Source organism: Eublepharis macularius, chromosome 6, assembly GCF_028583425.1.
Source record: "Eublepharis macularius isolate TG4126 chromosome 6, MPM_Emac_v1.0, whole genome shotgun sequence".
Classification (NCBI taxonomy): Eukaryota; Metazoa; Chordata; class Lepidosauria; order Squamata; family Eublepharidae; genus Eublepharis; species Eublepharis macularius.
Window position 1 is genome coordinate 11235769 of NC_072795.1, and position 27775 is coordinate 11263543.

At 43.6% G+C, this 27775-nt stretch overlaps 1 protein-coding gene and 2 non-coding genes across 9 annotated transcripts; 2 read left to right on the top strand and 1 right to left on the bottom strand.

Annotated features, from left to right (window-relative positions):
- Nucleotides 1-93: 93 nt before the first annotated feature.
- On the bottom strand, nucleotides 94-19486 carry LOC129332807 (uncharacterized). Of its 7 annotated transcripts, none has more exons than XM_054984070.1 (4): nucleotides 19418-19486; nucleotides 18629-18693; nucleotides 9000-9079; nucleotides 94-2216 (listed from the first exon to the last, which is right to left on the bottom strand). In XM_054984070.1, the coding sequence occupies exon 4, from the start codon at nucleotides 2188-2190 to the stop codon at nucleotides 1054-1056; it is 1137 nt and encodes a 378-aa protein (XP_054840045.1). In that variant the 5' UTR covers nucleotides 2191-2216; nucleotides 9000-9079; nucleotides 18629-18693; nucleotides 19418-19486; the 3' UTR covers nucleotides 94-1053. The 7 variants fall into 7 exon arrangements, 6 of the variants coding, with proteins under 6 accessions (XP_054840045.1, XP_054840046.1, XP_054840043.1 ...); XM_054984071.1 differs by lacking the exon at nucleotides 19418-19486 and adding an exon at nucleotides 19046-19185; XM_054984068.1 differs by lacking the exon at nucleotides 9000-9079.
- A 5454-nt stretch (nucleotides 19487-24940) lies between these two features.
- Nucleotides 24941-25059, top strand: LOC129332954 (5S ribosomal RNA). Its single transcript, XR_008597358.1, has one exon. It is a non-coding gene; the product is annotated as a 5S ribosomal RNA (ribosomal RNA).
- Nucleotides 25060-26706: 1647 nt separating this feature from the next.
- LOC129332983 (5S ribosomal RNA) lies at nucleotides 26707-26825 on the top strand. Its single transcript, XR_008597382.1, has one exon. It is a non-coding gene; the product is annotated as a 5S ribosomal RNA (ribosomal RNA).
- The last annotated feature ends 950 nt before the right edge of the window (nucleotides 26826-27775 follow it).

Sequence of the window (27775 nt, forward strand, 5' to 3'; positions counted from 1 at the left end):
CCTTCATGAGAAGAGCATTGGTCCTTATTTCCATACACCTTCGTGCTCCTATTATGCCTTCAGCAGCACATCATAAGACCACACATTTTTCAAGGTGAATTTTTTTTTTATTTTACTCTTTTGCATAACAGTACTCACAGCCAAACCAAAACACAGCATACAATCTGGCTGGCTCTGCCCTCTTACAAATGTTTGATAGTAAACTAAACTATTCTAAATAAAGTAGCAATTCTCAAAGTTGACTTTCAAAATATAAATGAAACATCATGTAAGAGGATATGTAGGAAAACGGCATCAATAGCTGAGATACAGACTCTCTTGTACTGAAACAGTAACTCAATTGAGAACAGCACAAAAAAAATATATCTTTAAAGGTGCAAGAACAGGAAACACCTCATTTTGTTCTCTGCAGAGCAACAGGACAAATATTGTGGATGACATCAGCAGCCTAGTCCCTCTGCATGCTTACTTAGGTATGAGGGCCACACAATTCAGTCGCACTGCAGATTTGAATCAGATCTTCCCGTTCTCCGGCTCTTGGTTATCCAGTCATTCATCCACTTCGGCCCAGAGTTTCTCACCACAAGAACTGTAGATTAAGGAGACGCATTTCTCAGAAAAGAACCATCATCTGCATACGTCTCAAGAATGATTAGCATTATCGATGAAAGCTGGTTGTGCAATGACCTTTGGCAAACAGAAGAGTAGCAATCGTACCCCTGCCCGCCAACCTGTTTCCAGAAGTGAGGAAAATCTGGCTGGGGTCAACATCATCTTTTGCAACAGGGAGGAGTCACTGTGGCAACCTCAAAACCTCCGCCCAGATCTAGAACTAGAAGTATTGCTTGCTTTGCCTAGAAGTCCAAAAGGAAGGACGTATCTACTGTAGCTGTGCTGGTATTCAGGCAAAAGTAGGATATAGCAGGAATTCAGTCACCATTTGCAACTAACCATTTTTTCTGCAGTTGGGTTGAAAAACCAGAAGACCGTGTAAAGTTACTGGTGGAAGGCACATCTCTCAGGGACTGCAGAAGCTTGGACATCTCTGCAGCTTTACTCTTCTTTAGCCCAAGCAGCGACATTTTGCTTCTGTTCCAGGTGTGGGACCACAGCATCAGTGTAGAACTTCTCCAGTTTGGGCACAGTGGAGTCCCAGAAAACAGGATCAAAATCCACCGGGGCAATGGCCGTCTCTTTGTTGGTGTGAACAACAAAATCTGCCTTCTTGAGGCCAGTCACGCCCATCTGGCACTGCACCTGTGTGTAATAGGGGTGGTTTTTCTTCAACGAGTAGGACTCACCCTCCTTCTTCAGGCAGAAGTCTTTGTCTTTGCAGGCATCTGTCACTGTCTTATCTCTGTGTTTATATGGACACTTGACTTCCAAAACGCTTAGCGGTTTACCGGTTTTTGCTTCTCTGACAATCCCATCAGGGCTGGCGGCAAGCCACGACTTATCCTTGTCAATGAAGATCCCGCAGTTGTCAACCGTCACCGACTTAGTCTTGGTCGACTTGAGCGCTTCGTATGCTTGTACGGCTTTCTTCTCATTCCGGACACCCCAAGACATGGCTGGGGTCATGACAGAGGAGCCCGAGTCCACTACAGCTTTCAAATAGGACTGTGGCACCTCAGAGCTCCGCCCATTCACAAACTTGCTGTTGGCAATTTTGGGGGCCACCGAAGCCGTGATGCGGTTTTCCCTCCATTTGTACCATTCGGGGTTTGTTCGCTGACCCCGTGTCTTGCTCTCGATTTCAGCCACATCTAGAGGAGGAGAAAAATCATTTGTTCTGCCTTGCTTCTTGGTTGCAGCCTGTGATGGGCGTGCAGCGCTGTCTGAGATCTCGGCGGCCACCGCATGTGATTTTCCTCCTCCAGAGGCAGTGGAGGTCTTAGCTCTGGCTCCACGGCTGCTCTTCGCATCTCCTTGGCTGCTGCTGTGCGCAGCTGTGGACCTAGTTTGGTAACTTTGCCCTGTTCCACTGGAGCTTGAGGCAGAGGTTAGCTTTTCTCCCTGTCCTCGTCTGCTACCTTCAGTCTTCGCTGCCGGAGCACTTGAAGCTCTGCCGCCACCAGCTGTCATTTTGGATGAAGCTGAAGATCGAGGAGCTGACGGGGCAGCTTTTGGGGCTGTAGCAGCAGGCCGTGGGGAGGACACGCTGTCCGCGGTTTTCCTGGGCCTGCCCATTGCTTAGCTCTGGGGGAATTCTTGTTCTGCAAGTACAAAATAAAGAAAATGTAAACCAGCTTGCAAAAAGATACCTTCTAGACCAGTTAGTCCCTTGTGCTCGCAAGGCATTCATTCACTCTGCTTTACCACACATCGGATTGTATATATATAATAGAATGTTCAGGTCTCTTGGGTAAACTGGGATTAGGCCACTCGATAGGGGTTAGTTGTAACAAACGCATCTATCAAGTCGGCTCAGATCCGCAATAAATAGGATTGTCATTATGATGCCACAAGAATGTCTCTGTACGTTGCTGAACTTAGCAAACTAAGGTTATAATCCTGTACACACTGACTTGGAAACAAGGCCCATTAAATACAGTGGGCCCTAAATATTTATAACTACCACCGTGCTGTCATTTTACTAGCCTTTCATGACTGAATAAAAGGAATTCCTTACATGATTCTGGATATGGCCGGGCTGATTTTACTAAGAATCAGATAGAAGCATTAGAATTCAACCCTTCTCAGCCATTGATTAATAAAAGTGATTTCATTAAGTGCCCATTTCTCCCTTCCAGGTGGCCAACCAAAATGGAATGCACAATGATTTTGCTGGAAATCCAGGTATTGTTGTGAGTCCAGGCAACAGGGTATATAAAAATATATATTGTTTAAATAATCTGATCCTTTTAAATTAAATCAGGTTTTTTTTAAAGTCCACACTTGTGAAACTGCTACCACGAGCCTTGATAAAACATTTTTTTTTCTGTTTAAAAGAATCTACCAGGGTAAAAATAAGTGGCTTTGGGGATAAGCCATAAACATAAAATGTCATATACTGTATTTATTTAGCAGATTGTGACTACACTTAAATTGTCAATCAAGAAGAATGGGCTGCTCTTTCCAGAATCAAACGTGTATGCAAGATTCCTGGAAATCTTCATGCAAGTGGTTTTATTAATTCCCTTACATGTCCACAGAATTAAAACAGAAATCTCTAATTTCACAACTGTTACACAAGATGTAAGTTGTACTTTACAAAGCACCCTTGGAGTACCTGATCAGATGTTTCTCTCCTATTGAAATCTAATGTAATTAGATGCTCTATTGAGCAGCAAAAGCATGTTCACACAATTACTATGCCCGCCTTCTCAATAAACATATGAATCAGAAAGCTGGGAGCTTGACAAACCAATGATTTTAAATAATCCATAACATAAATAGAGAAGAGGCTTGCCTCATTGGTTTTGGAACCAATGTAGGTATTCAGAAATAGAGACTTGTTGGAAGAAGCTTTGAGTTCTCACACATTCAAGGGCTTGAGAAGACTCTGCCGTAACTGTACTGTCTGGGTAGCCTGTGGTTTTCCCACCCCCAGAAACTCAATATAGTATAACAGCTAAGAGCAGTGATGAGAGAGGAAAAGTAAAAAGTGTTTCTTCTCCCAGCCAACCACACAAGCTCCCATGTCCTCTCAGAATATTTAACATTACTGTTGTTACCATACCCTTTTAGTTATTTCTAAGTCTCAGACAGGTGTGCCAGAAGTCCCTATTATCATGGACTCCTCAAGGAGCCTGGGCCAAGAACAGGGTAGTAATTGTCACCACCAGTCCCTCTAGACTAACTCTAAGCTTAGAGACAGAGGAGCAGTCCAGCACTTCAGAGTGTTAGTTAAGAAGTCACCCCTGCAAGGAAGGATGCCTGCAGACAGAGTTGCACAAAAAACAATCATTTGATAGCAGAAGCCAAACAGGCCAAAGTATAGGATTCAGACTGAAGCCCCAGAATACAAATAATACTGCAGAAGTATAATTAATAAGGCTTATTAATGAATTGTGCAAAAGATTTCAAGTACAGAAATTCTGCAAGACAGGAAAGAAAATAATAAAGCTAAATGCCTACTTCAAAGTATTGTACAGGCTTTGGGTACCTAACCCAGATGTTACCTTGCCAGGTCAAACCATGAAATTGTAACTGACGAAGGGAACTTTGACTCTCAAAAGTTTATAACCTGGAAATCATGTTGGTCTTTAAGGTGCTCCTGGACACAAATCTTGCTCTTAATTGTTTATTAATTTATTTATTTCATTTACAGTCCGCCTTTCTATCTGAGACTCAAAGCGGATTACATAGTGTGAGATTAGTGCAATCAGTATCAAGGATATTTCCATAAACAATGTCATAGGATAAATCAATACAAGTTACATAGGATAATGTGAATACACAGAATAAATAAATACAAATAAATACAAATACATAGCATTAGCAAGGATCCAAAACAGGTTGAAGAGTTGCTGAAATAACATAATCCATTCTAGGACTGACATTAGACAACATGAAGCACAGGTAGTATATAGGAGTATATATTTAAAGCAACAGATAATATGCAAAGCAACGTAGCAGAGAGGTCTATGGTCTCTAACTCATTAGTGAAGCATATGAGACACACACACACCCCTCCCTACAATACTGCCCTCCTATCTTGAGTAAAAGGCCTTTTTGAAAGAGACAGCAAACCACAAAGCAGCTCCACACTCGTGAAGAGCTCCTGGGACACAGCCACAGAAATCATGTCCTATACTGCAAGCGTAGCTATCAGAGGAATGGAGCAGGGGTCACTGGGGGTGTGTGTGTGGGGGGAGGTAGGTGTTTCCTGCATTGTGCAGGGGGTTGGACTAGATGATCCTGGAGGTCCCTTCCAACCCTATGATTCTATGAATAAAAGGTAACACATGGCTTAGTAAAAAAACAGCCTGCTTGGTGAGACTAATTTGCAAGTCTCAGCAGAGAGCATTTAAAGCAGGTCACAGACCCTCCCCTGCATAGAGGAAGGGGGAGGAGCCAGTCAGAGAGTTATGTATAAGCAAGCAATGCCTCCCCGCCCCCCAACATACTGCTGATGAGTTAGGAACTATAGACCTCTGGCTACTTCCAAGATGTTTTGGTAGACCTTTCATTAGGTATTTTGATTGGTAGCGATAAAAGCGTAGTACCACTATAGTTTTTGGAATCCTGCAGCAGGGAAGAAGACGTGGCATATAAACCCCTTAATCCGCCGTCCCTCCCCTACTTCAATGCAACGCAAAAGATGCCCGCTACTTGCTGCCTCCAGGAGGAGAGGTGGTGTCATCCAACCCCATTTATAACAAAAGGGAGATAATGAATCACTTGGCTGGGCAATTAGTTTTTGCTGTGCCCCCAGAGGCACACAGGAAGAGGGGCCTCGCTAGTAATTTATTTCAGTATTTTCTTTATTCTGCCTGGGTCCCCGGAGGGGTGGCATATACCTTTCCCTAAAAAAGAAGTTGATGCCCATCTTTGGATAGAACGGCTTTAGCAGTTTTAATACACCGAATAAACATCTAACAGCAGCCTAGAATGGTAAAAATAATCCAGCACCGCATAAATTTGACATGAACAGCTGTTAAAAAACCACTAAGAAATACTAAGAAAACATCAAGAAAACACAAACGTGAAGCAAGAAGGACACAAGAAACATAATGGCTCAGCCCCCAAATCATCTAGTCTCCTCTTCAAAACCAGACCTGGAGGGACAGCCTATTACAGCCATACAGAGTTTGATCAGTGGCACCTTAAAGAATCATCTATGAATTACTATTGCATAAGAATTATTATTGCATATACTAAGAGCTGCCGTAGCATAGAGGTTGTTTGGCTGCGAATCAGCACTCTACTGGTTCGAATCCCACTCCTGCCATGAGCTCAGTAGGTGGCCTTGGGTAAGCCACTCCTCTCAGCTGTGTTATGGGGATAAAAATAGCACTACCTTGTTCACCACTCAGGGTGGGACACTAATCTGTCTAGAACAGTGGTATGGAAATGCAGTTATTATTCTTAAGCATTCTGTGACTAAAAGCCCACTTTGACAGAGGCACGGAGGGTTGCTCTTTGTGGCACATCATACAAAGATACAGGTACAAAGCAGAAGTTATAGGTGGAGGGGGGAGAGATGTTATTAGGTGAAGTCAGAATGCAAGCAAGAAAAAGGTGTTGTGGCACATTAAAGAGCACTAACAGAAGTGAAATTCAGACCACACCAAAGGATCTAACCCAAGCTGGTGTGAATCACTCCAAGCTGGAGACGAACTGCCCACACAACAGGAAGCAAAACCTCTCCAGCGGGGTAGTCACATTAGCCTGCTGCGGTAAATGCAAAAATGAGTCTTGCGCCTGCTCAGAAGTCCAACAGACTTATCGAAGCACAAGTTTTCAAGGGCAAGCCAGAGGCCCTTTAAGATGCAGCAAGGCCCTCTTAGTTTTGATAGACGTGCAAAGGACAACTGCTCTCTGCAGAGATTTTCGGGATGCCCTATTAAAGCCCACTGTGATAGCTGGGCATCTACATACGAATGCAAACTCCCCGCAGCTCTGAAACTGCAATTTTCTTGTTACGGAACAAGACAAAGTACTTATCCATACATAATGCTCAATGGCCTTTGGAGTCTCCAGGACACAAGGGACAACCATTGATAAACAAATGGTTGACAGACTAGAGGACTTCTGCTAAATTGCACTTAGTTAAGCTATTTCTCTAAACTGGCTAGCACAGTAATCCTCTATTTTTACTTACCGTAAGAGATGGTACCCAGGCTGCCCCAGTTCAAATCTTGCCTCAGCTCCAAGCCCACTTGGCATATTATGCAACATACATTGTGCTGGATCCTGTAGAAGCATTTTGCTACTGGAGATTATTTCCTAAGCCTCTTGTGGCGAGGGAAAAACCTTTACAAGAAATAATCCATGAGGGTCCAAACCATTCGATTTCTCTCCCATCCACAATATGAGGATTGCAACATTGGCCACCTTTACAATTTCCCTGCTAACTGGCAGAGAGGAAGATCATATTCTGGTAACTATACCCAAAGGACTGACTTACTCCATTATGAACCTACTTGACTGCAACAGTAATCTTTGGAGGCCCTGCTTCAGGTGGTTCTAATAATAATAATATTTGATTTATATACTGCCTTTCCGGACAACTTAACGCCCACTCAGAGCGGTTTACAAAGTATGCTATTATTACCCCCACAAGGTAGGTGGGGCTAAAAGAGCTCCAGAGAGCTGTGACTGACCCAAGGTCACCCAAACTGGCTTCAAGTGGAGGAGTGGGGAATCAAACCTGGTTCTCCAGATTAGTTCTCTGCTGCTTTTAACCACTACACAAAACTGGCTCTGAGATCAGGTAGGTGGCAACCCAAAAAAAAGCCTTCTCAGTTGTGGCACCAGAATTCTGGAACTTTCTCCCCAGGGAGACACATCTGTCCCCTTCTGTTGCCGTCTTCCACTAGTGGGTAAAGACTTCTCCTGTTCCATATGGCATTCCCTTATTGATTCCGCCTTCCTGCCTGATATTTTAACTGCTGGTTTTTATACGTCTAGTTCAGTTTCAGTTTAGATTTTAATAATTCTGATTGTAACAGTTTAAGATGATTTTTACTACATACGGTTTTTAATTTGCTAGCCTCTTTGGTGTCCCTGTGGCAGTAGGAAGGCAGGGTATGAATTCTGTAAATAAATCAGCCAAAGATGTTTTTCGTGTCAACACATGTACGGGCAGGAGGGCTAGTACTTTTTTCTTTGTACGGGCAGGAGGACTAGTACTTTTTCCTTTGAACTAGTAACACGAGCATATTTGCAAGTGTAAACTATCAAGTGCTGACATACATTCTTCCTTAGGTAAAAAGGAAGCACCGAGTCATTACTGACCCATGGGGGGACACCGCATCATGACGTTTTCTTGGCAGACTTTTTGCATAGGCAGCAGCTAATTCCTCCAACTTCAGCAGCTTTCTGTCACAACAACAGCCTCAAAAGTCGGAGGGAAGCGTCCAACTTTGCTCAGTAGAGCAATAAGGTTACATACCATTATCATCCAAGAATTTACAACCAAAAATGAGCACTGTTTGTAGACAGCCTTCTTCCTCTTAAAGAAAGTGACCCTGGGAAGACCCCCATGAACTCCCCCCACTGCTCAGGAAAGAGATGCCAGAATAATATATAGCTGTGTAAACAAAAAAAAGAGGGTTAGAATATCAGGAACGACACCATTTCTACTTCAGAGTCAAGTCTCTGCCTCTAAATGAGGGGCCTTTCCTCTGATGGCTGTTATTCTAATCTCAGCATCTCTCTTGGGGTTTAAACCCCTGAAGACCTCCTTAGGAGATGATTGTGTTAGAATAATCATTAGAATTGAGTGGCTTTCTTGGGATCCAACAGGGACCTTTTCTTTCTAACCCAGACCTCGTTAACACATACATATATTTGCACCAAAGTCATTTTTCAGCATGCCTTCCCCTGGGCAGGAAGGCAGCCACCGAGTATTCATACAGCTATACAAAGAGCACTACAACCGGAGTGGGTCTGGTCCACGGAAAGAAAGCAAAACAGCAGTACTGTCAAGCATTTCCAGCCCGCTCAGGAAGAAACATAAGACCACTGAATGCCAGTCATTTTGACACAAACCGAAAAGACATGCTGGGTTGTGTTGCCAGCTCCAGGTTGGGAAATTCCTGGAGATTTGGGGGTGGAGCCTGCGGGTAGTGGGGCTTGGGAAGAGGAGGGACCTTGGGAGGGTATGGTGTTCTAAAACCCGCCCTCCAAAGCAGCCACTTTCTCTGTGGGAACTGATCTGTCAGCTGTAGACCTATTGTAATTCCTGGAGATCTCCAAGCCCCACCCAGAGATTGACAACGCTAGAATGCTGAGATTCTAGGCAAGCAAATCGAAGCAGGTCTACAATTCAGCTTCCTGAGAAGCTCACCTTTCAATTTTTAAAAAAAAGTTAAGGTATAAGCCCTTACCAGTTACGAAGATATTTATTCCCAATACTTGTACTCCAAAACATGGGTCCAGAGAGCCCACAGGCAGTTAGCGATTTGCTCTAAAGGACAAAAAAAATCAGGGTGGATAAAAATCCGTGATTTAAAAAAAAAAAAATTAATCCGATTTTTTAATTAAAATTGGATTTTTGTAAAATGTTTTTTGAGGAAAAATCTATCTAAAGATAGTTTTCTACTTAAGATACATTATAGTCCAAAGGTTATCATCATGAAATAAGGATTAGTTTTTAATTATGTAGCATGAGGCTGTATATTCATGCAATGTTTAAATTTCTTGGTAAACAAATTCCATTAATCCATTCACAATGTCATGCTCTTCCAGAGGTTTCTGTAAGATTATTGGACAATTTTTCTATCTGGAAGATATTATATCACAGATGCTTGGTTTTAGTTCACAAAACTGTGAATTTGTGTCTGCAGAGATCATCTCTCTTCTTCTTCACAGTAAAAAGGTTGTAAAATAAACATACACAGTTGAGAAAAAGGCCTTAATCCCATTATTCCTTTGCAAACTTTGTATACAGAACCAACCCACCTCTTAAGTGCTAAGTTTCAAAAAATTCAATGAATAGAAGATTGTTAGGAGTAGAATAGATCTGCACAAGGAGCTAAATGTGAGTCTTTATGTAGAAAAGAATTGAGTTTTTATGTAGAAAACCATGATTTAAATCTAGTCTCACCGACTAGTGATTTAAATCGTGATTTTTAATTTTTTTTTATTTACGTCATTTATAGTCCGCCTTTCTCACTGAGGCTCAAGGCGGATTACACAGTATGAGGTTAATACAATCAGTATCAAGTTAGTACATTTCAATACAATACCAAAAGGTAAACATATAAGAGTTTAAAGACATAGCATTAGCAAGGATCCAAGCCACAGTAGAGATACTGAAGCAAAACATAACAATTCTAGGACTAACATTAGACAGCATGGAGCAATGGTTGTACAAAGGAGTACATATTTAAAGCAGCAGATAATATATGAGCCCAAAATGGTGATGAAGTCTATGATCCCCAACTTGTTAGTGAAGCACCTGAGACCCCATCCCTACAATGCAGCCCTCCCATTTGAGTAAATCATAATTTAAATCGATTCAATTTGAATCAAATCCACCCTGAAAAAAATATCAGTTTAAACTATGCAAGCCAAATGTCATGTGGAATACATACCAGATGGAGTACATATCACAAACAGAACAGGGGAAAAGTCATGCTTCTTTTAAAACAAAACTAATCATTTGCCAGGTTAATAAACTGGGGTGAAGGTGGATATAGATATAGTTAATCCCACCCACCCTTAATGTCCCTGAAACAAAAAATGGTTTTCTGAGAATCGAAACCCGGCAGGCTCCTACAGGAGGGAGTTCTACGAAAAGGGCACTACTACCAAAATAGACTTTTTCCCAAACATGGTTCTTGAACCAGGGTTCCTTCGGATAGCATCAATATAAGGAAGAGGTATTCTCCCAGATAAGCCAGACTACAGCGATAAAGCTTTAGATACTTAAAACCAGCCCTCTGAACTGTGATTAGAAGCCTGTTAGGAACCAATGCAGGGCACAGGGCTTGCATTCTACTAATAATTCATTGGACCAATTTCTGGAATTTGAACTGGTGCCATCATTACAGTGAGATTTACACTTCACAGACTCATGATGTAATTCACACCAAGCCTTGGCTCCCCACCTCCCCAGACTTTCCCATCAGATTTCCCAGGATGTTCCGTTTGCATATCTAGAGATGCAACCCACAAAAGATTCAGGTCAAGTTCTACTACTGACCCATCTAAAGCTAATTCACAAAAGTTCATCTTGAAATAAACATTGCTAGTCTTTAAGGTGCCACTGGAGTTTTGTTTTATTTTATTGCAAAAGACTATCAATGTTTATCATTACCCCCCACCATTGTCCCAATGAAAAAGGCCTCAGAGGTGAGGGGGGAATCCTTTTTATCAGGGCACTCACATTTCTGTGCTTAAATGTTACAAACAAATGCATAGCTGTCCATTTTTTCCCTCAGTAATACCATATCATATACTGTGCTACCCTTATCTTACCTGCATTTAAAGGGAAAAAAGAGGCACTTAACACCGATACACAACTTTTAACATTGAAGGGATGGCCACCTCCCTTCCTCCTAATTCTAAGCGATCACGGCCATTTCAGCAATCAGGCAGGGAGGACGAGGACGGGCTTCCTTGTGTTTGTGAGACCAAAAGCTCTCCCTTTTCCAAAGGTCTGGGCTTTCAAATCTCGGGAGTTTGTTCTGGGGTCTACTCACTCCCAAGTAGGGTTGCCAGCCTCCAGGTGATAGCAGGAGATCTCCCGGAATTATAACTGATCTCCAGACCATAGAGCTCAGTTGCCCTGGAGAAAATGGCTGCTTTGGAGGGTAGACTGTATGGTATTATGCCCTGCTGAGTTCCCCTCCCCCATCCCCTGCCTTCTCCAGGCTCCACTCCCAAAATCACCAGGAATTTCCCAACCTGGACCTGGCAACCCTACGCCCAAGTCATGAATTCCAGACTCAGCTTAAATAAAAGTTACGCTTATTTAGGTTTAAGCCCTCTTACACAGGCAACAGACATTAAAATACGAAAACCTTACTGTTGCAACATAAAATCTAAAACATGAGAGCTAGCTACCGAAGCATATCTGCTTGGTGTCCCTCTTGCTGCTTATCTCCCATGCCTAGCTGGTTCGGCAAAGGGACACGCTGAGGGGACGAACAGCATGTGGCTTTCGGCTTCTCGCCACCATACTTGCACGATGGAGAATGGAGTACCAAAGAATGGAGTCGGGCTGGGTGAGCTGAGAAGCCATCTTTTTTTAGGACTCAGTGCAACTCAAGAGCCAACCAGGGCTGAGCTGTTAATTACCGTTTCGGCTGTGAGAAAATCTAGGGAGTGAACTTGGAGCCTCGCCAAGAACAGCCTCCCAAGGTCGAATCTCTGGGGAACTCAAGAGACTGCTCCACAGGTGTTATTAATCAGCGCAGCCACCACATATCTGAGCTAGGCCGCAGCCCGGGGAACACAATTTTGAACCTTTCAGCTATTTTTACCAAAACCCTGGCTTTGGCTAGCAGCGCCTTACAAACATACCCAAAGAACTGTGCGTGATCTGCTGTGGATATGCTTGTCCATTCATCGGTTTCAAAAGAATTTAACTGTTCTATAGAGGTCTCTGTGGCACCTCAGTACACAGTTACCCTGTGGTATCACTTGCCCGTCTCGCATTGGACTGATGAATATAATATTCCTCTGACTGTGAGAGAAGACATAGGCTGTTTCCACACACGTTGAATAATCCACTTTCAATACGCTTTAGTGAACATTTGTAACTGATTTTCCATGTGTGGAACAAAAAATCCACTTCTAAAGGATAACTAAAGCGTATTGAAAGTGGATTATTCAATGTGTGTGGAAACGGCCATAAATAAGGATGTTAATTTTGGCTCTGATTTGAGCTGCACATCCAATCAGATCAACTCATAACTTGTTTATTTACTGCTCTTCAGGGCAACTTAACACCCACTCAGAACAGTTTACAAAGTATGTTATTATTATCCTTACAACAACAATCACCCTGTGAGGCGGGTGGGGCTGAGAGAGCTGTGACCCAAGATCACCCAGCTGACTTCAAGTGGAGGAATGGGGAAATCAAACCCGGTTCTCCAGATTAGAGTCTTACCACTCTTAACACCAGACTGGCTCTCTCTATATATATATTGTGGTTTTATCCTCCTCTACCCTGCCTTGCTGGCAAATCAGTGAAATCAAGACACTGAGTATCACTGGTAAAGTAGTTAGTATCATACTGGGATCTGGGAGACCCCAGGCTCAAATCCCAACTCTGCCACAGAAACTTGCTGGGTGACCTTGGGCCATCACACACTCTGTCTAAGCTATCTCGCAGGGCTGTTGTGAAGAGAAAAGCGATGTAAGCCATTTTGGGTCTCCACTGCGGAGGAAGGTGGGGGTATAAATTAAACATATCCATTTCTGCTGAAAAGTTATTCGTGACATTTCCCCTCCTCCCCACCCAAGCCCTCAGACCACAACTCCTAGTGGTTTCATGTAAATATTCAAAACTACTGGGAACCAGGCAGAAGTGTGAGGCATCCCACAGGATTTTTTTATTAAATTTTTTTTATAACAATAAACTATTAAACTATATACAATCATGAATTTGCAGTCATACAAGAAGTCAATACGAAAATCCGTTAATCTACAGGATTAATAGCAACGGGTACAACAGCAGTACCTCCATCTGGTACCTCCTTTTACCTGAGAGGCAAGGGACAAAACCACTTCCCAGCCCTCCCAGGTGCCCCAGGAGAACGTGGCCAAAGGTTCTGAAAGTAATGCAGAGTGCCTGGAGCTTGACTGAGGTCTTACCCCCTCAAAAAAGTTTACCCAACAAGCCAACCTATGCTTAAAAGTAAGCAGAGCGATGTTTAGCAAATGCTCAAAAGCCAAAGCGTTTACCACGTAAGATATTCAAGAGCCAGGAAATGGGGCTAACAGTTCCTGCAGAGTTCCTTTCCACTCAAAGACGGAATTTGCACAGTGGTAAATAGTGTACAGTTGCGGAAAAGAAACTTTACTCTTTAGCAAGATAGGTTTTATTATTACTGTTACGCATGCCCCGCTCACCTGAGCGGCGAGAATTTCCAGGCGCCACCACTTACCTGGGTTGATCCCCTTCGTAGAAGAGAGGAGAAAGCACAGGAGCCTTCTCTTGCTGTCTCTCTCTTATTTACAAATATATTGGTAGAGCACAGGTGGAGGTAGAGAGACAGTCCTTCACAGCAGCCAATCCACTGCTCCACACCAAATCCACAGAGGAAGAAAAGTCCTGCACCCTCCAGGAGTTTAAAGTTCACTCCAGCGGCAGCTACCTGCTCCTTTATCTCCTGCCAGCATCCAAACCTCTAACAAAGGGCACCGTTCTTCCTTTAAGACCCCTCCTATTCTCCACCATGAAAAATTACTAGACAGGTACCAAATGGTTCCTTGACACTGGACTGAGTACTTCTAGAGGCCACCACAGGAAATGTTTCTTTGTTCCGCTCACACCAACATGTGAACTGCGTTTCGAGTGTTTGGTCTGAAGTAGAAGGGCAAGATTTGGGTCCAGCAACACCTTAAAGACCAACTAGATTTCCAGGGTATGAGCTTACGAGAGTCAAAACCCAGGAAGATTTTCATCTTGCTCAAAAAGTAGTTTTATCTTAACCTCTGAGTGTTCCCAGAGTGCAAATTTACATTTTTCCATGCACCAACGTGAGAGTTACTCGTGGGCAAATTGTTACTTAATCACATACTTGCCTCTTCCCTTCAGACTGGTGAGAGAAACCCATGATTTCCAGCATGGATGGGCATTAGAATAAAAAAATCCCCACTTCCCAAGCAAGTAAATGCAGTATGGTTATTTAGAGACACCAAGCTCAAAATATATCAACTGCATTATTTGCTTTTACTTTGTTTATACCTTCGTCTACTATATTGGGGACAAAAAGCAGCTTAGATTGTGCTCCTCTTCTCCATTTTATTCTCAAAACAACCCTGTGAGGTAGTTGAGGCCAAGAATGTGTGACTGATCCAAGGTCTCCCAGATCCTAACCCAACGCTCTAACCACTACACCACACTGGTCTTAACCTGTGAATAGAGAAGATTCCAGATTAATCCCTGGCCACACCAGGTATAAGATCTCCTGAAGAATGCGTGGGAATAACGTGTGGGACGTTCCTTATTTGCACTTCTTATTTCCTTGTATTTGTGAATCCAACCACAAATACTGATGATGCTTTCAATGCACCACACTCCATGATAAGATTTGAACAACCACAAAATACACGGCCCCCACTTTCAGGGGACGTTGCCCCCCAAGGGGACCTATGCGGTTTCCCATTTCAAAGCCTAGTTTCTGCACTAATTGATCCAAAGTGGGGTGCCCTCAGGTGGATCCCCGAAAAAGCTTTGAGTGACCCTAATTCATATTCCCATACACTTGGCACACTCAGCCCAAACACCGGTTCTGGCACCAAGAGCTTCAACTTGGGACTTTCCTACGAAGCTCAGAGGATTACATCGGATCATTTGAACAACGCACTGCAACACATGCATGCCCTTTGCATCTTCCCAAAAGTTTGGGCTACCCTGAACCATACACCCATACAGTGGTTGGGTAAGGAGCAGATAAATTCCCTGGATATTGTGGTTAACATCAACAACAGGCAGGTCTGTACAGACCTATATTTTTCTTTAAAAACCCTACAGATAAACCCTTTTCTGAGGTCTGATCATCACCACGTAACATATATTAAGAAAAACTTACTATACAAGTCAATTTCTTAGATTTAGGAGGAATTGTGCCAACATACTTCTAGAAAGAGGCCTAGGTTTAGGGCCGTATCTTGACCACTAGAGGGTACCCGAGCATAGGTTATAGCTAACGTATTCTAGGGCTTTATCTCATAGCAAAAATAATTTGCTTCAATACTAAGAAAAAAGTTGACCTTGAGAGAGTGGTATGTAGTTTCTCTTTTAACCATGTAACAGATGGACTCGGTAAGAGCAAAACTAAATAGTGGAGTATATTGAATGGAATATCCTCAGATGTGACAAAAACACTATTACTTGTTTTAAAAGGATGCCAAATCTAGTACACAGCAACACAACTTCACCCATTATCACTCAGCCAGTATTACCAGGAGCCAACCTACCCGGTATGAACGACACACAACACAAGTTTACATGTAAGATGAAGGAATTTAATAATACAGGTGATGGAAAAACAATGTGTACACAAAGATTTTACCACACTAACCCGAGACCACTTGTTCACGTCATTAAGGGCCCTTGCAATGAAATATGCGAGGAAAACAACCAGAAATCTCAACATACATATTTCTGAACAAAAGCAATTATTTCCCATATTTTTTTAAAAAAAGATGTCTAGTCATCGTAACAAGGTATTACTAAGGGAAAAAGTGGAGACTGTTTTACAACCAGTGGGACTATAAATCTTGATATACACTGGCCTACAGCTTTTTTACGTTTGGTGGACAAGGAAGTGCGAAGGGGCCCCATCCTGGGACGCTGGAATTCATATTCTTTATTTTAAATTCTGAAAGTTATACCTTCTGAGATTTGTTGCTTTTATTGGTACTCCTTGTATTTTTACTAGTGTTGTAACCCACCCTGAGTCCGCTTGTGGGGAGGCCAGGCTAAAAATCAAATAAACTAAATTAAACCTGGAATGCTCTAACGAACAGTTTCCTGACAGCAGGGGTCTCCAAAATTCAGTGTGTGCAACCACAACATGGCTGCCACAGGAGGTGGAGACAGCCACAACATGGCTGCCATGGCTTACCTACAGTCACACAATTAAGATTCTTGTAATGTGGTGGTAGCTGATTCCAAAGCAACAAGCAAATCTCCAACAGCCAAATATAAACCCTACTGGGCAAAAGACCCACCTACTTTCTAAAAATACTTGGCAGGTGGTAGGAAAGATGTCAGCAGGCACTATGGCACCCACAGGCACTATGTTGGAGGCAACTGCCTTATAGGTTAGTCATACTTTTAACTTCTTTAAGTTAGAGATAAGCTGCCTATAAGAGACAAATTACACAAGGAGAAGCACATGAAGGGAGTCGCAAAGTTAGCTGGGAAGCTGAGTTTTAAAAGAGATGGGAAGGCTTTGTTAATTTCCCCTCTCTACAGAGCCAGGGCTATTCAGAGGGTTTGTTAATTTCCTCTTTGCCTCCAGAAGGCTCTGTCAGTTTCACCTCCCCTTCTAGGAGGCAAAGAGGAAATTAACAAACCTTCTAAGCAGCCATCTCCCTAGCTCTGTAGAGAGGGGAAATTGACAAAGCCTTCCAATATCTTTTAAAATTCAGCTTCCTGGCTAACATTGCAACTCCCCTTACCTGCTCCTCCTCTTGTAATTCATCTCTTGTAGCTTGGCTTTAGGGAACTTTGTTTCAACCTGGAAGCTATGGTTATGTCAATTTTCTATGGTCCATGACCTTGCGAGTATGTATTAACAGCTCACTTGGAATATATGCAGGCCTGTTATATAGAAGAACCTCAACCATCTCTGGATAAGACACGGTATTTAGATGGCTCTTGTAACATAGTTTTGCCATGCTCCGTTTGTATTTTGTTAGACTATGTCTGTCTTTGGTTTTTAATTTTCTGTAATATTCATATTTGGTATTGAAAGTTTTTTTAAGTTATGCTGTTGGAAATCTTCTGTTGCCGCTGCATGCAAAACACACAGGAACACTTAAGAAAAATCAAATTTCTTTTTCCATTGCATCCTCTCCCGCCCCACCCACCCCCCTTCCTTGATTTCTGAGTGGACAAAGAGTGAACGCCATCAAAACAACTCTTCTCAGAGAACATGCTGCAATCTGACACCAGCAATAAAAGTTAGCATTGTGCCTGGATGCATTTCACAAAGGACACTTGTAAGATGAGGTCATAAACATCACGGCCTGAAATATTAGCTTCCCATCGGACTAAAATTTTAAGTTTTGTAACAACCAGTCTCGTAAAGAGTTCTGATGAGTTTGAAAAGCTTGCACAATGTGTTGTTAATTTGGTTGGACCTAACAAATGGCATTACATCTTTTTTAAAAGGCTTTCGACAATACAAGCACTGCCCCCTTCTCATACATTTGTCACCACTGAACATGAAAAAAGAGAAACCAATTGCTGAACAGGTCCTGACTGGAGACACCATTTAAGCCAAGATCGAAACCGAAAAAGCAACTAGTGGAGCAGCATGAATCACCCAGTGGAGGCATGCCAGGGCACATCTCTGTCGGTTGTCCCTGCCAGGACCCTACTATACAAAGTGAATACATCTTTAGCTAAGCAGATGGGGGATTTGACTGAAGGCAAGAGGACCTGTAAGCAAAAATTAACAAAGGGAACAGGGAAGGAAGTACTTAGGGGTTAGACAGGCAGAGCCAGAACAGACTAAAGAGCCATCTTCTCTGGCCTCCAAAAGCAAACAGCCTATAGGAAGGGTGCAAAGACAATCACGCTCCCTCAAGGTTTGCCCCCAGCTTCTGGTACTCATGAGTAGATTGCCTCTGGATATGGAGGTGCCACTGAACCCTCATGACTAATAGCCACCGGTGGACCAATCCTCCATGAAGTTGCCTAGTCCCCTTTTACCACCACTTAAGTTAGTGGCCCCACCTGAATCCTACAGCCGTGAATTCCACAAGTTCATTACACCTTGTAAGAAACAGTATAGATCCTAAACCTGTTGCTGATAATGCAGACTTCAGATAATGAGGATAAAATTCACTGCACACTTCCTTCACATCAATCATTTTATAACTGTGACTCGGCCACCACTCCGACCCCTAAGGTTTTAGTCTTTTCCCATAGTAAAGATACTCTAGCCCCAATGATCATTTTGGTTGCCCTTATCTGTGCTTTCCTTTAGCTCTTTACAGTAGTCTTCTTGAGTATCAGGCAACCAGGACTTCGGATGATATTCTGCATGCCGACCACAGCTCAGTTTCACAGCAAAACGCTATGCCCAAAGCCCAAGCTGCCTACCTTAAATGGCTTGGCCGTGGATTGCAGTTGCCTACCTCCAGGTGGGGCGTGAAGATCTCCTGGAACTGCAATTGATCAGCAAACGACAGAGATCAGTTTCCCTGGAGAAAACGGCTGTTTGGGAGGGTGGACTCTGGGGCATTATAACCTGTTGAGCTCCACCCTCCCCCCGGCTCCACCCCCACCCCAAATTTCCAAACATTTCCCAGCTGGAGCTGGCAACCGTGCCCTGGACTCAGCGCTAGTTCCAGATTTTAAGAGGCCTGGGGCAGAGAGCACCCAGATAACCTCCCCTTCTGTGCCCACCCACATACCTGTGCATCCTTCGCACACTCCCTCATGAGCTACCCCCACCCCCTGTCCCTGAGGATGCTGGAAAGCACATACAGCCAAGAGCATGGAGGACAGAGCACTTACAAACAAGCAGGTGGGGGAAAGGCACGCAGGTCAGTGGCAGTACCCCCTCCCCAGTAGCGTTGCCTTCAGGCGGGGGCCTGAAGCTCTCCCGGAATTGCAACTGACCTCCAGACTTCACCCTGGAGAAAATTGCGGCTCTGGCGCGTAGACTCAATGGCACTATACCTCAATGAGGTCCCACCCCTCCAGGCTCCACCCCCCCCCCCAACTCCAGGAATTTCCCAACCCAGAGTTGGCAGCCCTAGGTTAAAAAGTACTGCACAGTTGCCCCAGGAGGAGTAAAAGCAGCTGCAAGAGCCAGGAGCGCGCTCCTTCTCCTCCCCGCTTTGCAAAAAGCACGCGCGAGCCCGCAAACCCAGGCGAGCGCCGCACCTCCGCAGACCCTGCAGCGTCGTCCGCGCGGCGCAGCTGGAAACACAACGGGAAGCCCAGAGCTGCGCGCGCAAATTGGGCGCCTCCGGGCCGATAGCTCCGCCCCCTCTTCTAGGGCGCGCGGGTCCGGAAGCCGCGCGTGCGCAGAGGATCAGCGCGCGGCGGGAAGGGAGGGGATCTTCATTTAGGCGCGTTTTTAGGCGGGAAATTTAAAGGTTTTTTTCTGTGAGGGAAACGAGACGGAGGGGATTGGTCGGGGGGAATCCGCCGGCGGCCTCTTTTAAAAATCTCGAAAACCGCCAGTTTTCGGATTCAGCGGAGCAGTCCTTTAGTGGGTCTACTCCGAATCCTGCTCCGTTGTGCTCAGAGGGGCTTACTCCCGTGAAAGCGCTCTTAGAGTTGCTCCGTTTATCAAGCGTCACACGGACAAACTTTAGATTATAAACAGACAGCCTTGCCAGTCTGAGGCAAACATCATAAGACTCCTATTCACTTTCGCAAGGTTGTTTAAAGTGCAATCCTAGATAAAGTTACTCCAGTGTAAACTCATTGATTTCAAAGGGCTTAAGACTGGAGTAACTCTTTTTGGGATTGCACTGTTCATCTCCAAAGTGTTGCAGCTCCTTCCCACCTAGGATTGCCAATCTCCAGATGGGGCCTGGAGATCTACTAGAATTACACCTAGGGCCGTGATTCTGGGTTGGGGAATTCCTGGATATTTTGGAGGAGGGGTGCGGAGAGGCCCTCCAGAGCACCCATTTTCTCCAGGGGAACTGATCTAGGTAGGATAGAGATTACTTGTAATGCTGGGAGATCTCCAGCCTGCAGAAATCAGTTCCCCTGGAGAAAATGGCTGCTTTGGAGGATGGATTTTATGGCAATATACCCTGCTGAGCTCCCTCCTCTCCCCTCCCCAAACCCTGCCCCCCCCCCAGGTTTTGCCCTCAAATCTCCAAGAAATCCCAAACCTGGAGTTGGGAACTCTTTTCCCACTATCCCCCTCTGTCGAGATGCTCTCTCCTAATTTCTCAAGGCTGTTTCATCTCCAGGTGTGCAGTTTTGTGATTTGTTAATTTATTACAGCAGAAGTTTCCGTGAGCCAGAGGGTCAGATGCTGAACCTATTTATTTTGTACATTTGCGTTCTGCCCTTCCTTCAAGGAGCTCGTGATGACACACATACCTTTTCTCGTTCTCCTTTTTATTCCCACAACCCCGTGAGGCAGGAGAAGCTGAAAGAGCAAAACTGGCCTTCTACGCACTGAGCTTTTGGGCAGAGATTTTAATCTTGGTGTCTTCTAACCTGGCGCTTCAGGTAAGTAGCTGTGTTGGTCTACAGTCTGCAGACTGTAGGAGAAGAAGAAAAAAACAAAAGCTGAGAACCGCTAACTATGCAAACTAGAAAATAAAGTATACAATAAACAATAGACAGTTGCTGTCTAGGGCTGTCAACCTCCAGGTGGGGCCAGGAGTTCTCCCAGAATTACTGATCTCTAGACTAGAGGGATTAGTTCTCCTTCAGAAAATAGCAGCTTTGAAACCCCAAATCCGGCCCTCCCCAGCCTCCACCCCCAAATCTCCAGGAATCTCTCAGCCTAGAGGTGGCACCCCTACATGATACCTGTTTCCATTTGTTTTGTAGCCCCATATCCTTTGAGGTGGTCCTTTGGAATTAGCCCTTTGCAGATATCCAGATGGACACCTTGGGATTTCGTGCTATTCTCAGCCTCAGTTGGTATGCATACATGCCGAGACATGCATGCTCTCATCTCATGCATGCTGAGACATGAATTGCGCCCAAGCTGGATGATAGAACTGTAAGTTCAGAAGTTTATTTCATGGAAAATAGCCTTGCCTCCCTGTCAATGGTGCTCAATGCATTCCTTGGGACATGGTTTCACTGCAATTATCAGACTTGCTTTCTCGGAAAACTGATCTTGGCCTGCTTAGAACACCTCTTGTGCAATTAACGGACCCTGTTTATTCTACACTGGCATCCAGCCTCTGGCATGCTGCCTCTGATAAGCCACCTTCCGTTATCTGCCTGAAGTTAACCCCATGGACGCCTGTGCCTGCCTGAAGCAGAACACTGCTCAGGGCCTCTTAAAACCTGGAACCGGCCTTGGGTCCAAGGCAAAGCCATTTCAGGTGGCCAGCTTGGACCCTGAGTCACAGTGCTTTGCTATGAAACTGAGCTAGGGTTGCCAGGTCCCTGTACCCTCCCAGCGGGAAGGGGGGACCTGGCACTTATCTTGTGCCCTATAGGTGCTTGATTTCATGCTTTCACTTTGCTAACATGCTCCTGGTACTTCCAGGAAGTGACATCATCACACCGGTCACAGGCATGCTCCTACGCTTTGCACAGGGCTAATTCTGGCCCAGCAAAGCGTGGGGGCACGCCTGCAGCCAGCACAACAATGTTACCTCAGGAAGAGACATTGTCACACCCCATCAGGAGCATGCCCATGGTCCGCTTTCCTGGGAGGCCTGCCGGTGGTGGGCAGTCTCCGGGGGGGGGGGGTAGTCACCCCCTCCGATCTCCAGCGATTGGCAAGTAATGGGGCAAACTCCAGAGGGAGACTGCCTGCCACCAGCAAGCAACTGGGAAGCCTAAACTGAGCTGTGGTCGGCATGTGGAATACATGATTACAAGACATAAAATCAGGGGTTTTTTTCTAGGGAAAGAGGTGGCAAAACTCTCAAGAGGGAAATGAGGAAGAAACACACAGGATTCTTTGAAATTATATTATTTTCAAGCACTATTGCCGAGTATTTTCAAGAGGTGCCAGAACTCCGTTCCCCCTGAAAAAAAGCCCTACATAAAATGATGAATGGTATGAATGAGATGTGTAGTGAATTTTATTCTCATCATATTGAAGTCTTTGGGTCATGTGCCTAACTGATCAGCTGTGGATTCAGGATCCATAAATTGAAATACTATTTCTTACAAAAGTATAATGAACTTGTGGAATTCACGGCTGCAGGGTACCGTCAAAGCCACTAGATTAAGTGATGGTAAAAGGGGACTAGGCAACTTCATGGAGGATATTAGTCATGAAAGTTCGGTAGAACCTCCATATCCAGAGGCAGTATACTCAGGAGGAGTACAAGAAGCTGGGGGCAAGCACTGAGGGAATGTGATTGTCTTCACTCCCTGTCTATAAGTCAGTTGCTGTTGGATGACAAAAAAGATGGAACTTTAGTCTGTTCTGGCTCTGCCTGCTTAACCCATAAATACTTTTTTCCCCATTCCCTTTGTTAATATTTGTTCGCAGCTCTTCTTCCATGGATTTTTGCCTTCAGTCAAGTCTCCCGTCTGCTAGGCTAAAAGGTGTATTCATTTTGTACCGTACGGTCCTTGCAGGGACAACCGACAGAGATGTGCCCTGGCATGCCTCCACTGTGTGATTCATGCTGCTCCACTAGTTGCTTTTTCAGTTTCGATCTTGACTTAAATGGTGTCTCCTCCAGTCAGGATCTGTTCAGCAATTGGGTTCTCTTACAGCATGATCAGTGTGACAAATATATGAGAAAGGAGGCTGTGTTTAGTGGGGAAAGTCTTTAAAAAACAAAAATGATGTAATACCATTATTTAGGCCCAACCAAATTAATACAAACTCATCTGAACTCTCTATGAGGCTCCCAGCAAAATCTCTGTGGGATAAGGTTAGGCTGAAATTGGGTGTCTAGCCAAAGGTCACCCAGAAGTTTCCATAGCACAGCAGGAATTTTGACCTGGGTGTACACAGTTCCTAGTCCTACACTCTAACCGCTATTCAATACTAGCTTTCGTTAATGGGAATAATAGTGCAGTATTAAGGTATGTGTGCAACAGGTAATACCATTTTTCAAAAATTACTTGCATTTTTAATAGAAATGAATGTCAAACATATTAAAAGAGAATTGGATAACATTCTGAATGAAATAAGTTGGATTTGCCACACAGAATTTCAGTACTTTCCACAAAACGTCAACACTTTTAAGCATAAAACAATTTGAGGAGTTCAAGGTTGTGCTTGATATGATACTGAACACAACTGAAAACATTTCAGGAGGTAGAAAAGAATGACCAGTTAATGTAATGAATGTAAAAAACCTGATGAAGCTAGAATTCAACAAATAAAAAAAGACAAATTACAATAAAAGATTTAGAAAAAAACAAACAATAGGCTATTGAGGGGAACATAAAAGGAATCAATTTGACTTATTCTTTGGATGGTTTCCATAGCGGATTCAGAAAACATTATTATAGATGAAATATATCAGGTGCATTCAGTTTGTCCTGTACCAAAACTCTGGACACAGGCATATTAGTTCTATGCCAAAATTTTAATTTAAAAGAGAAAATAATCACTATAATTCATGACAATTTTGATATTAAAACGGAAGTAGTTGTCGGTAGATTGAGGAAGGAAAAAATACAATTCAAATGGGATTTCCCCCCTAAGATTTTGTTTAAGTTTCATCAAAAAATATGTAGACTACAATGAAAGACCAAGCCTGAACATGGTTGAATAAACTTGATGCTACACCACAGCATTCTTCTGAGGCTAATAAAGACAACTCGAGTGACTTACATGGCAGTCCTGTGCAAATGACTGTAGTCTATCCAGTAGAAAAGAGCAAGAGTCCAGTAACACCTATAAGACTAACAAAAATTGTGGTGGGGAAAGAGCTTTCATGAGTCACAACACACTTCTTCAGATACAGATAGAATATGAGTCCATCTGTCCTTATATCTTGGAGAGTTAAGATGCTAAATGACAATAGCCGGTGAATGACAATAAATGGTGAATGACAATAGCGCTGTGACTGGGTAGGGTGGGGTATGCAGAGGGGTAGTGAGTGTGGAGAAATCAGCATTGGTAATGAGGCAGAAAGTCTATCCAGTGATTTCAAAAGACTTCAAAGCTCGCTTATTAGGAGCAGTTCACATCAACTTCAACGGAATTAAATGTTGAATTTATGTTTGCCCTCTTCATTCTCTCTTGTAGGACCTCAAAAAACTTATTCTAGAAAATGGAGCTTGTCAACAAATGAAATTCACATCATTCTATGATCTGGATGAAATACAATCTGCTAATGTTTTTTAAAGTTCTTCCCAAATTTCAGTATCTTCAAGCTACACTAGAATGAAAAGAATACCAATAGCTTGTCAACAAATGAAATTCACATCATTCTATGATCTGGATGAAATACAATCTGCTAATGTTTTTTAAAGTTCTTCCCAAATTTCAGTATCTTCAAGCTACACTAGAATGAAAAGAATACCTCTTTCCATCAAATTATTGAGTTGTTATAATGAGAACAAGACTTGGAAAAACATTATGGAAAAGAGTCCATTGAAAGAAGGTGCACCAGCTTTGAACGCCTGGGAGCAAGCGGAGAAGCAAGAAAGCGCAGAAGATGAGAGACGGGAATTTGGCACGGTAGAGACTAGAGAGCGGATTGCTGACGCCTGCGAAGCAGAACTCGGAGTATTGCTGGGGCTTGATTAAAAGCAGCGGCAGCAGACTTTTAAAACGTCTACGGCCATACCACCCTGAACGCGCCCGATCTCGTCTGATCTCGGAAGCTAAGCAGGGTCGGGCCCGGTTAGTACTTGGATGGGAGACCGCCTGGGAATACCGGGTGTTGTAGGCTTTTTCTTCTTCTTTTGGCCTCCAAGTCCGGCTTCATTCTCTTCCTTCTTTCTCTGGCGGAAGCTGCTGCTTCTTCTCTTTTGCTGTGACTAGCGCCCCAGGGCAATACTTTCTTTTTCGCAAACAACTGCATCATTGGGGGGACTACACTAAAGGACAGCGAGGAATCGCTTAGGCCACGTCCACTCTGTCTGCACCCTTCCTCCCAACAAAATCTCCCTCCCGTGGGATCCCCAATAGTGATCAGTCATGCTCCGTGTCCTCTCTACGATGGCGAGGCATGGCTTTCCGCGGTGTGCGGAAGCTATGTAAGGTTGGATCTGGTTAATATCTGGCTGGGATTCTTCCTGGAGATTTTTCCCCCCCGTTTTCCCATCAAAATCCTTTGTCCTTCCCTTTTTAGCTCTCCTTGTTTGAGGGCAACTGTTCCTTTCCTTTCATCATGGATTGCACCTTGAAGTATTACTGTCTGTTCCGAGAAGGACTAGATTTTGTGCCGATCAAGGGACAGTTTTGTCCTCAGATTACTCCTCCCCTCCAACATAAACTCAGTCCTTTCAGGAGTCTTTATTCAATGAGACCAAACAGTGATGGATTCGGTCACATCCCTGCACTAAGAGAAGTGTTTCATCATTTACTTAGTTGTTGTTCTTTCTTATTTATGCAAGTTTTTAGGGGTCCATTTTTATTCCCCATTTTTCCACAAACCTGGTTTTATTATCCAGGGATTTTGCTGAAACCTGTGTTCTGTTTCAGTATGGTCCCATTGCGCATAGTTTTTGATCTGTACTATCAGGCAGAGATGGCTCTGAATTTAGGGATATCTCTTAGTAATCTTTGTACTGCAGTATTTGGTAAGTCAGTGCAAATTTAGAACTCACTTTTTCTGAAACAAATTTGCCAGAATTCTAACAAATTCTCCTTTCTAATCCATGGAAGACTTTCACCAGGAGATGGCGCTGTTCATTCAAATTTCCCCTGAAAGACGTCACCATAATTGTTAGTTTTTAGGGTGTTTCTGATCTTTCTGGGATTTCCTGTTTGGAAAGATCGGTGTTTTTTTTTGTTGATATCATTGTAGTTGACTGTTATTTATTCGGTTATATAGTGAAGAGTCCAGAAGCATTGGTAATGAGGCAGGGAGTCTATCCAGGTATTTCAAGACTTCAAAGCTCACTTAGGAGCAGTTCACATCAACTTCAACGGAATTAAATGTTGAGTTTATGTTTGCCCTCTTCACTCTCTTGTAGGACCCCCAAAAACTTGTTCTAGAAAATGGAGCTTGTCAACAAATGAAATTCACATCATTCTATGATATGGATGAAATACAATTTTTTAAAAAAAGTTCTTCCCAAATTTCGGTAACTTCAAGCTACGCTAGAATGAAAAGAATACCTCTTTCCATCAAATTATTGAGTTGTTATGATGAGAACAAGACTCGGAAAAACATCATGGAAAAGGGTCCATTGACAGAAGGTGCACCAGCTTTGAACGCCTGGGAGCAAGCGGAGAAGCAAGAAAGCGCAGAAGATGAGAGACGGGAATTTGGCACGGTAGAGACTAGAGAGCGGATTGCTGACGCCTGCGAAGCAGAACTCGGAGTGTTGCTGGGGCTTGATTAAAAGCAGCGGCAGCAGACTTTTAAAACGTCTACGGCCATACCACCCTGAACGCGCCCGATCTCGTCTGATCTCGGAAGCTAAGCAGGGTCGGGCCCGGTTAGTACTTGGATGGGAGACCGCCTGGGAATACCGGGTGTTGTAGGCTTTTTCTTCTTCTTTGGCCTCCAAGTCTGGCTTCTTTCTCTTTTCCTTCCTTCTCTGGCGGAAGCTGCTGCTTTCCTTTTGCTGTGACTAGCGCCCCAGGGTGATGCTTTCTTTTTCTCAAACAACTGCATGTTTGTGTAGTCATTGGGGGACTACACCAAAGGACAGCAAGGAATAGCTTAGGCCACGTACAAGTGCGGTTTTGAGAACTGCAGTTCTCTTCATCGATCTGACGAAGAGAACTGTGGTTCCTGAAAGCTTATGCTACAAAAAAGTTTGTTAGTCTTAAAGGTGCTACTGGACTCTTTACTATATTGCAACTACAGACACTGCTAACTCCTCTGGATCTTTTTCAGTTACGCCGCCTCTACACATTTCACCTGCGCTTCTTCAGTGGCTGTTGGCTGTGCTTGATACAATTATACACAGCCCTCTGAAGCAGCTTAGGCGAAACGCATAGGGGCAGCACATCTGAATAAAACTCTTTCCCCTCTTCTCTTGCACCTTGCATAATACCACCACATGTGTAAAAAAAATTAGCATTTGATTGGTCACAAAACCGTCTTTGACTGGTACAATGTTTATAAATCCTAGCAAGTATAACAGGTGTTAAATACCCTGCCTCTTTACATTAGGCTTAATGTGTGTAAATGAACATCTAAAGCTTTTTATGGCATGAAGGAAAAAAGCATCCCATTAAACTGCTATCTAGGGGGCAGGACATTTTTTTCTCCAGATTGTTGGCAACCCTAGTTATGAGTTTAACATAATGTCAGAGACTTCTTTTTTTAATAGAGAGAGGCTTTTTCCCGCTCTGAACTTGTGCATTACACTTGTATTCCCTCTTTATTCGCTTCATATTGAATAAAACTCAGAGGAGGAAAGCAGGAAAAAATACATTCTGCAGTTAAATCCTGCAAAATATCTCATAGCAGTATAGCTCAATTTGTA

Bases quoted from the DNA above. Each gene is read 5' to 3' on its own strand.
- LOC129332807 (XM_054984068.1), bottom strand. From the start codon at position 2,190: ATGGGCAGGCCCAGGAAAACCGCGGACAGCGTGTCCTCCCCACGGCCT.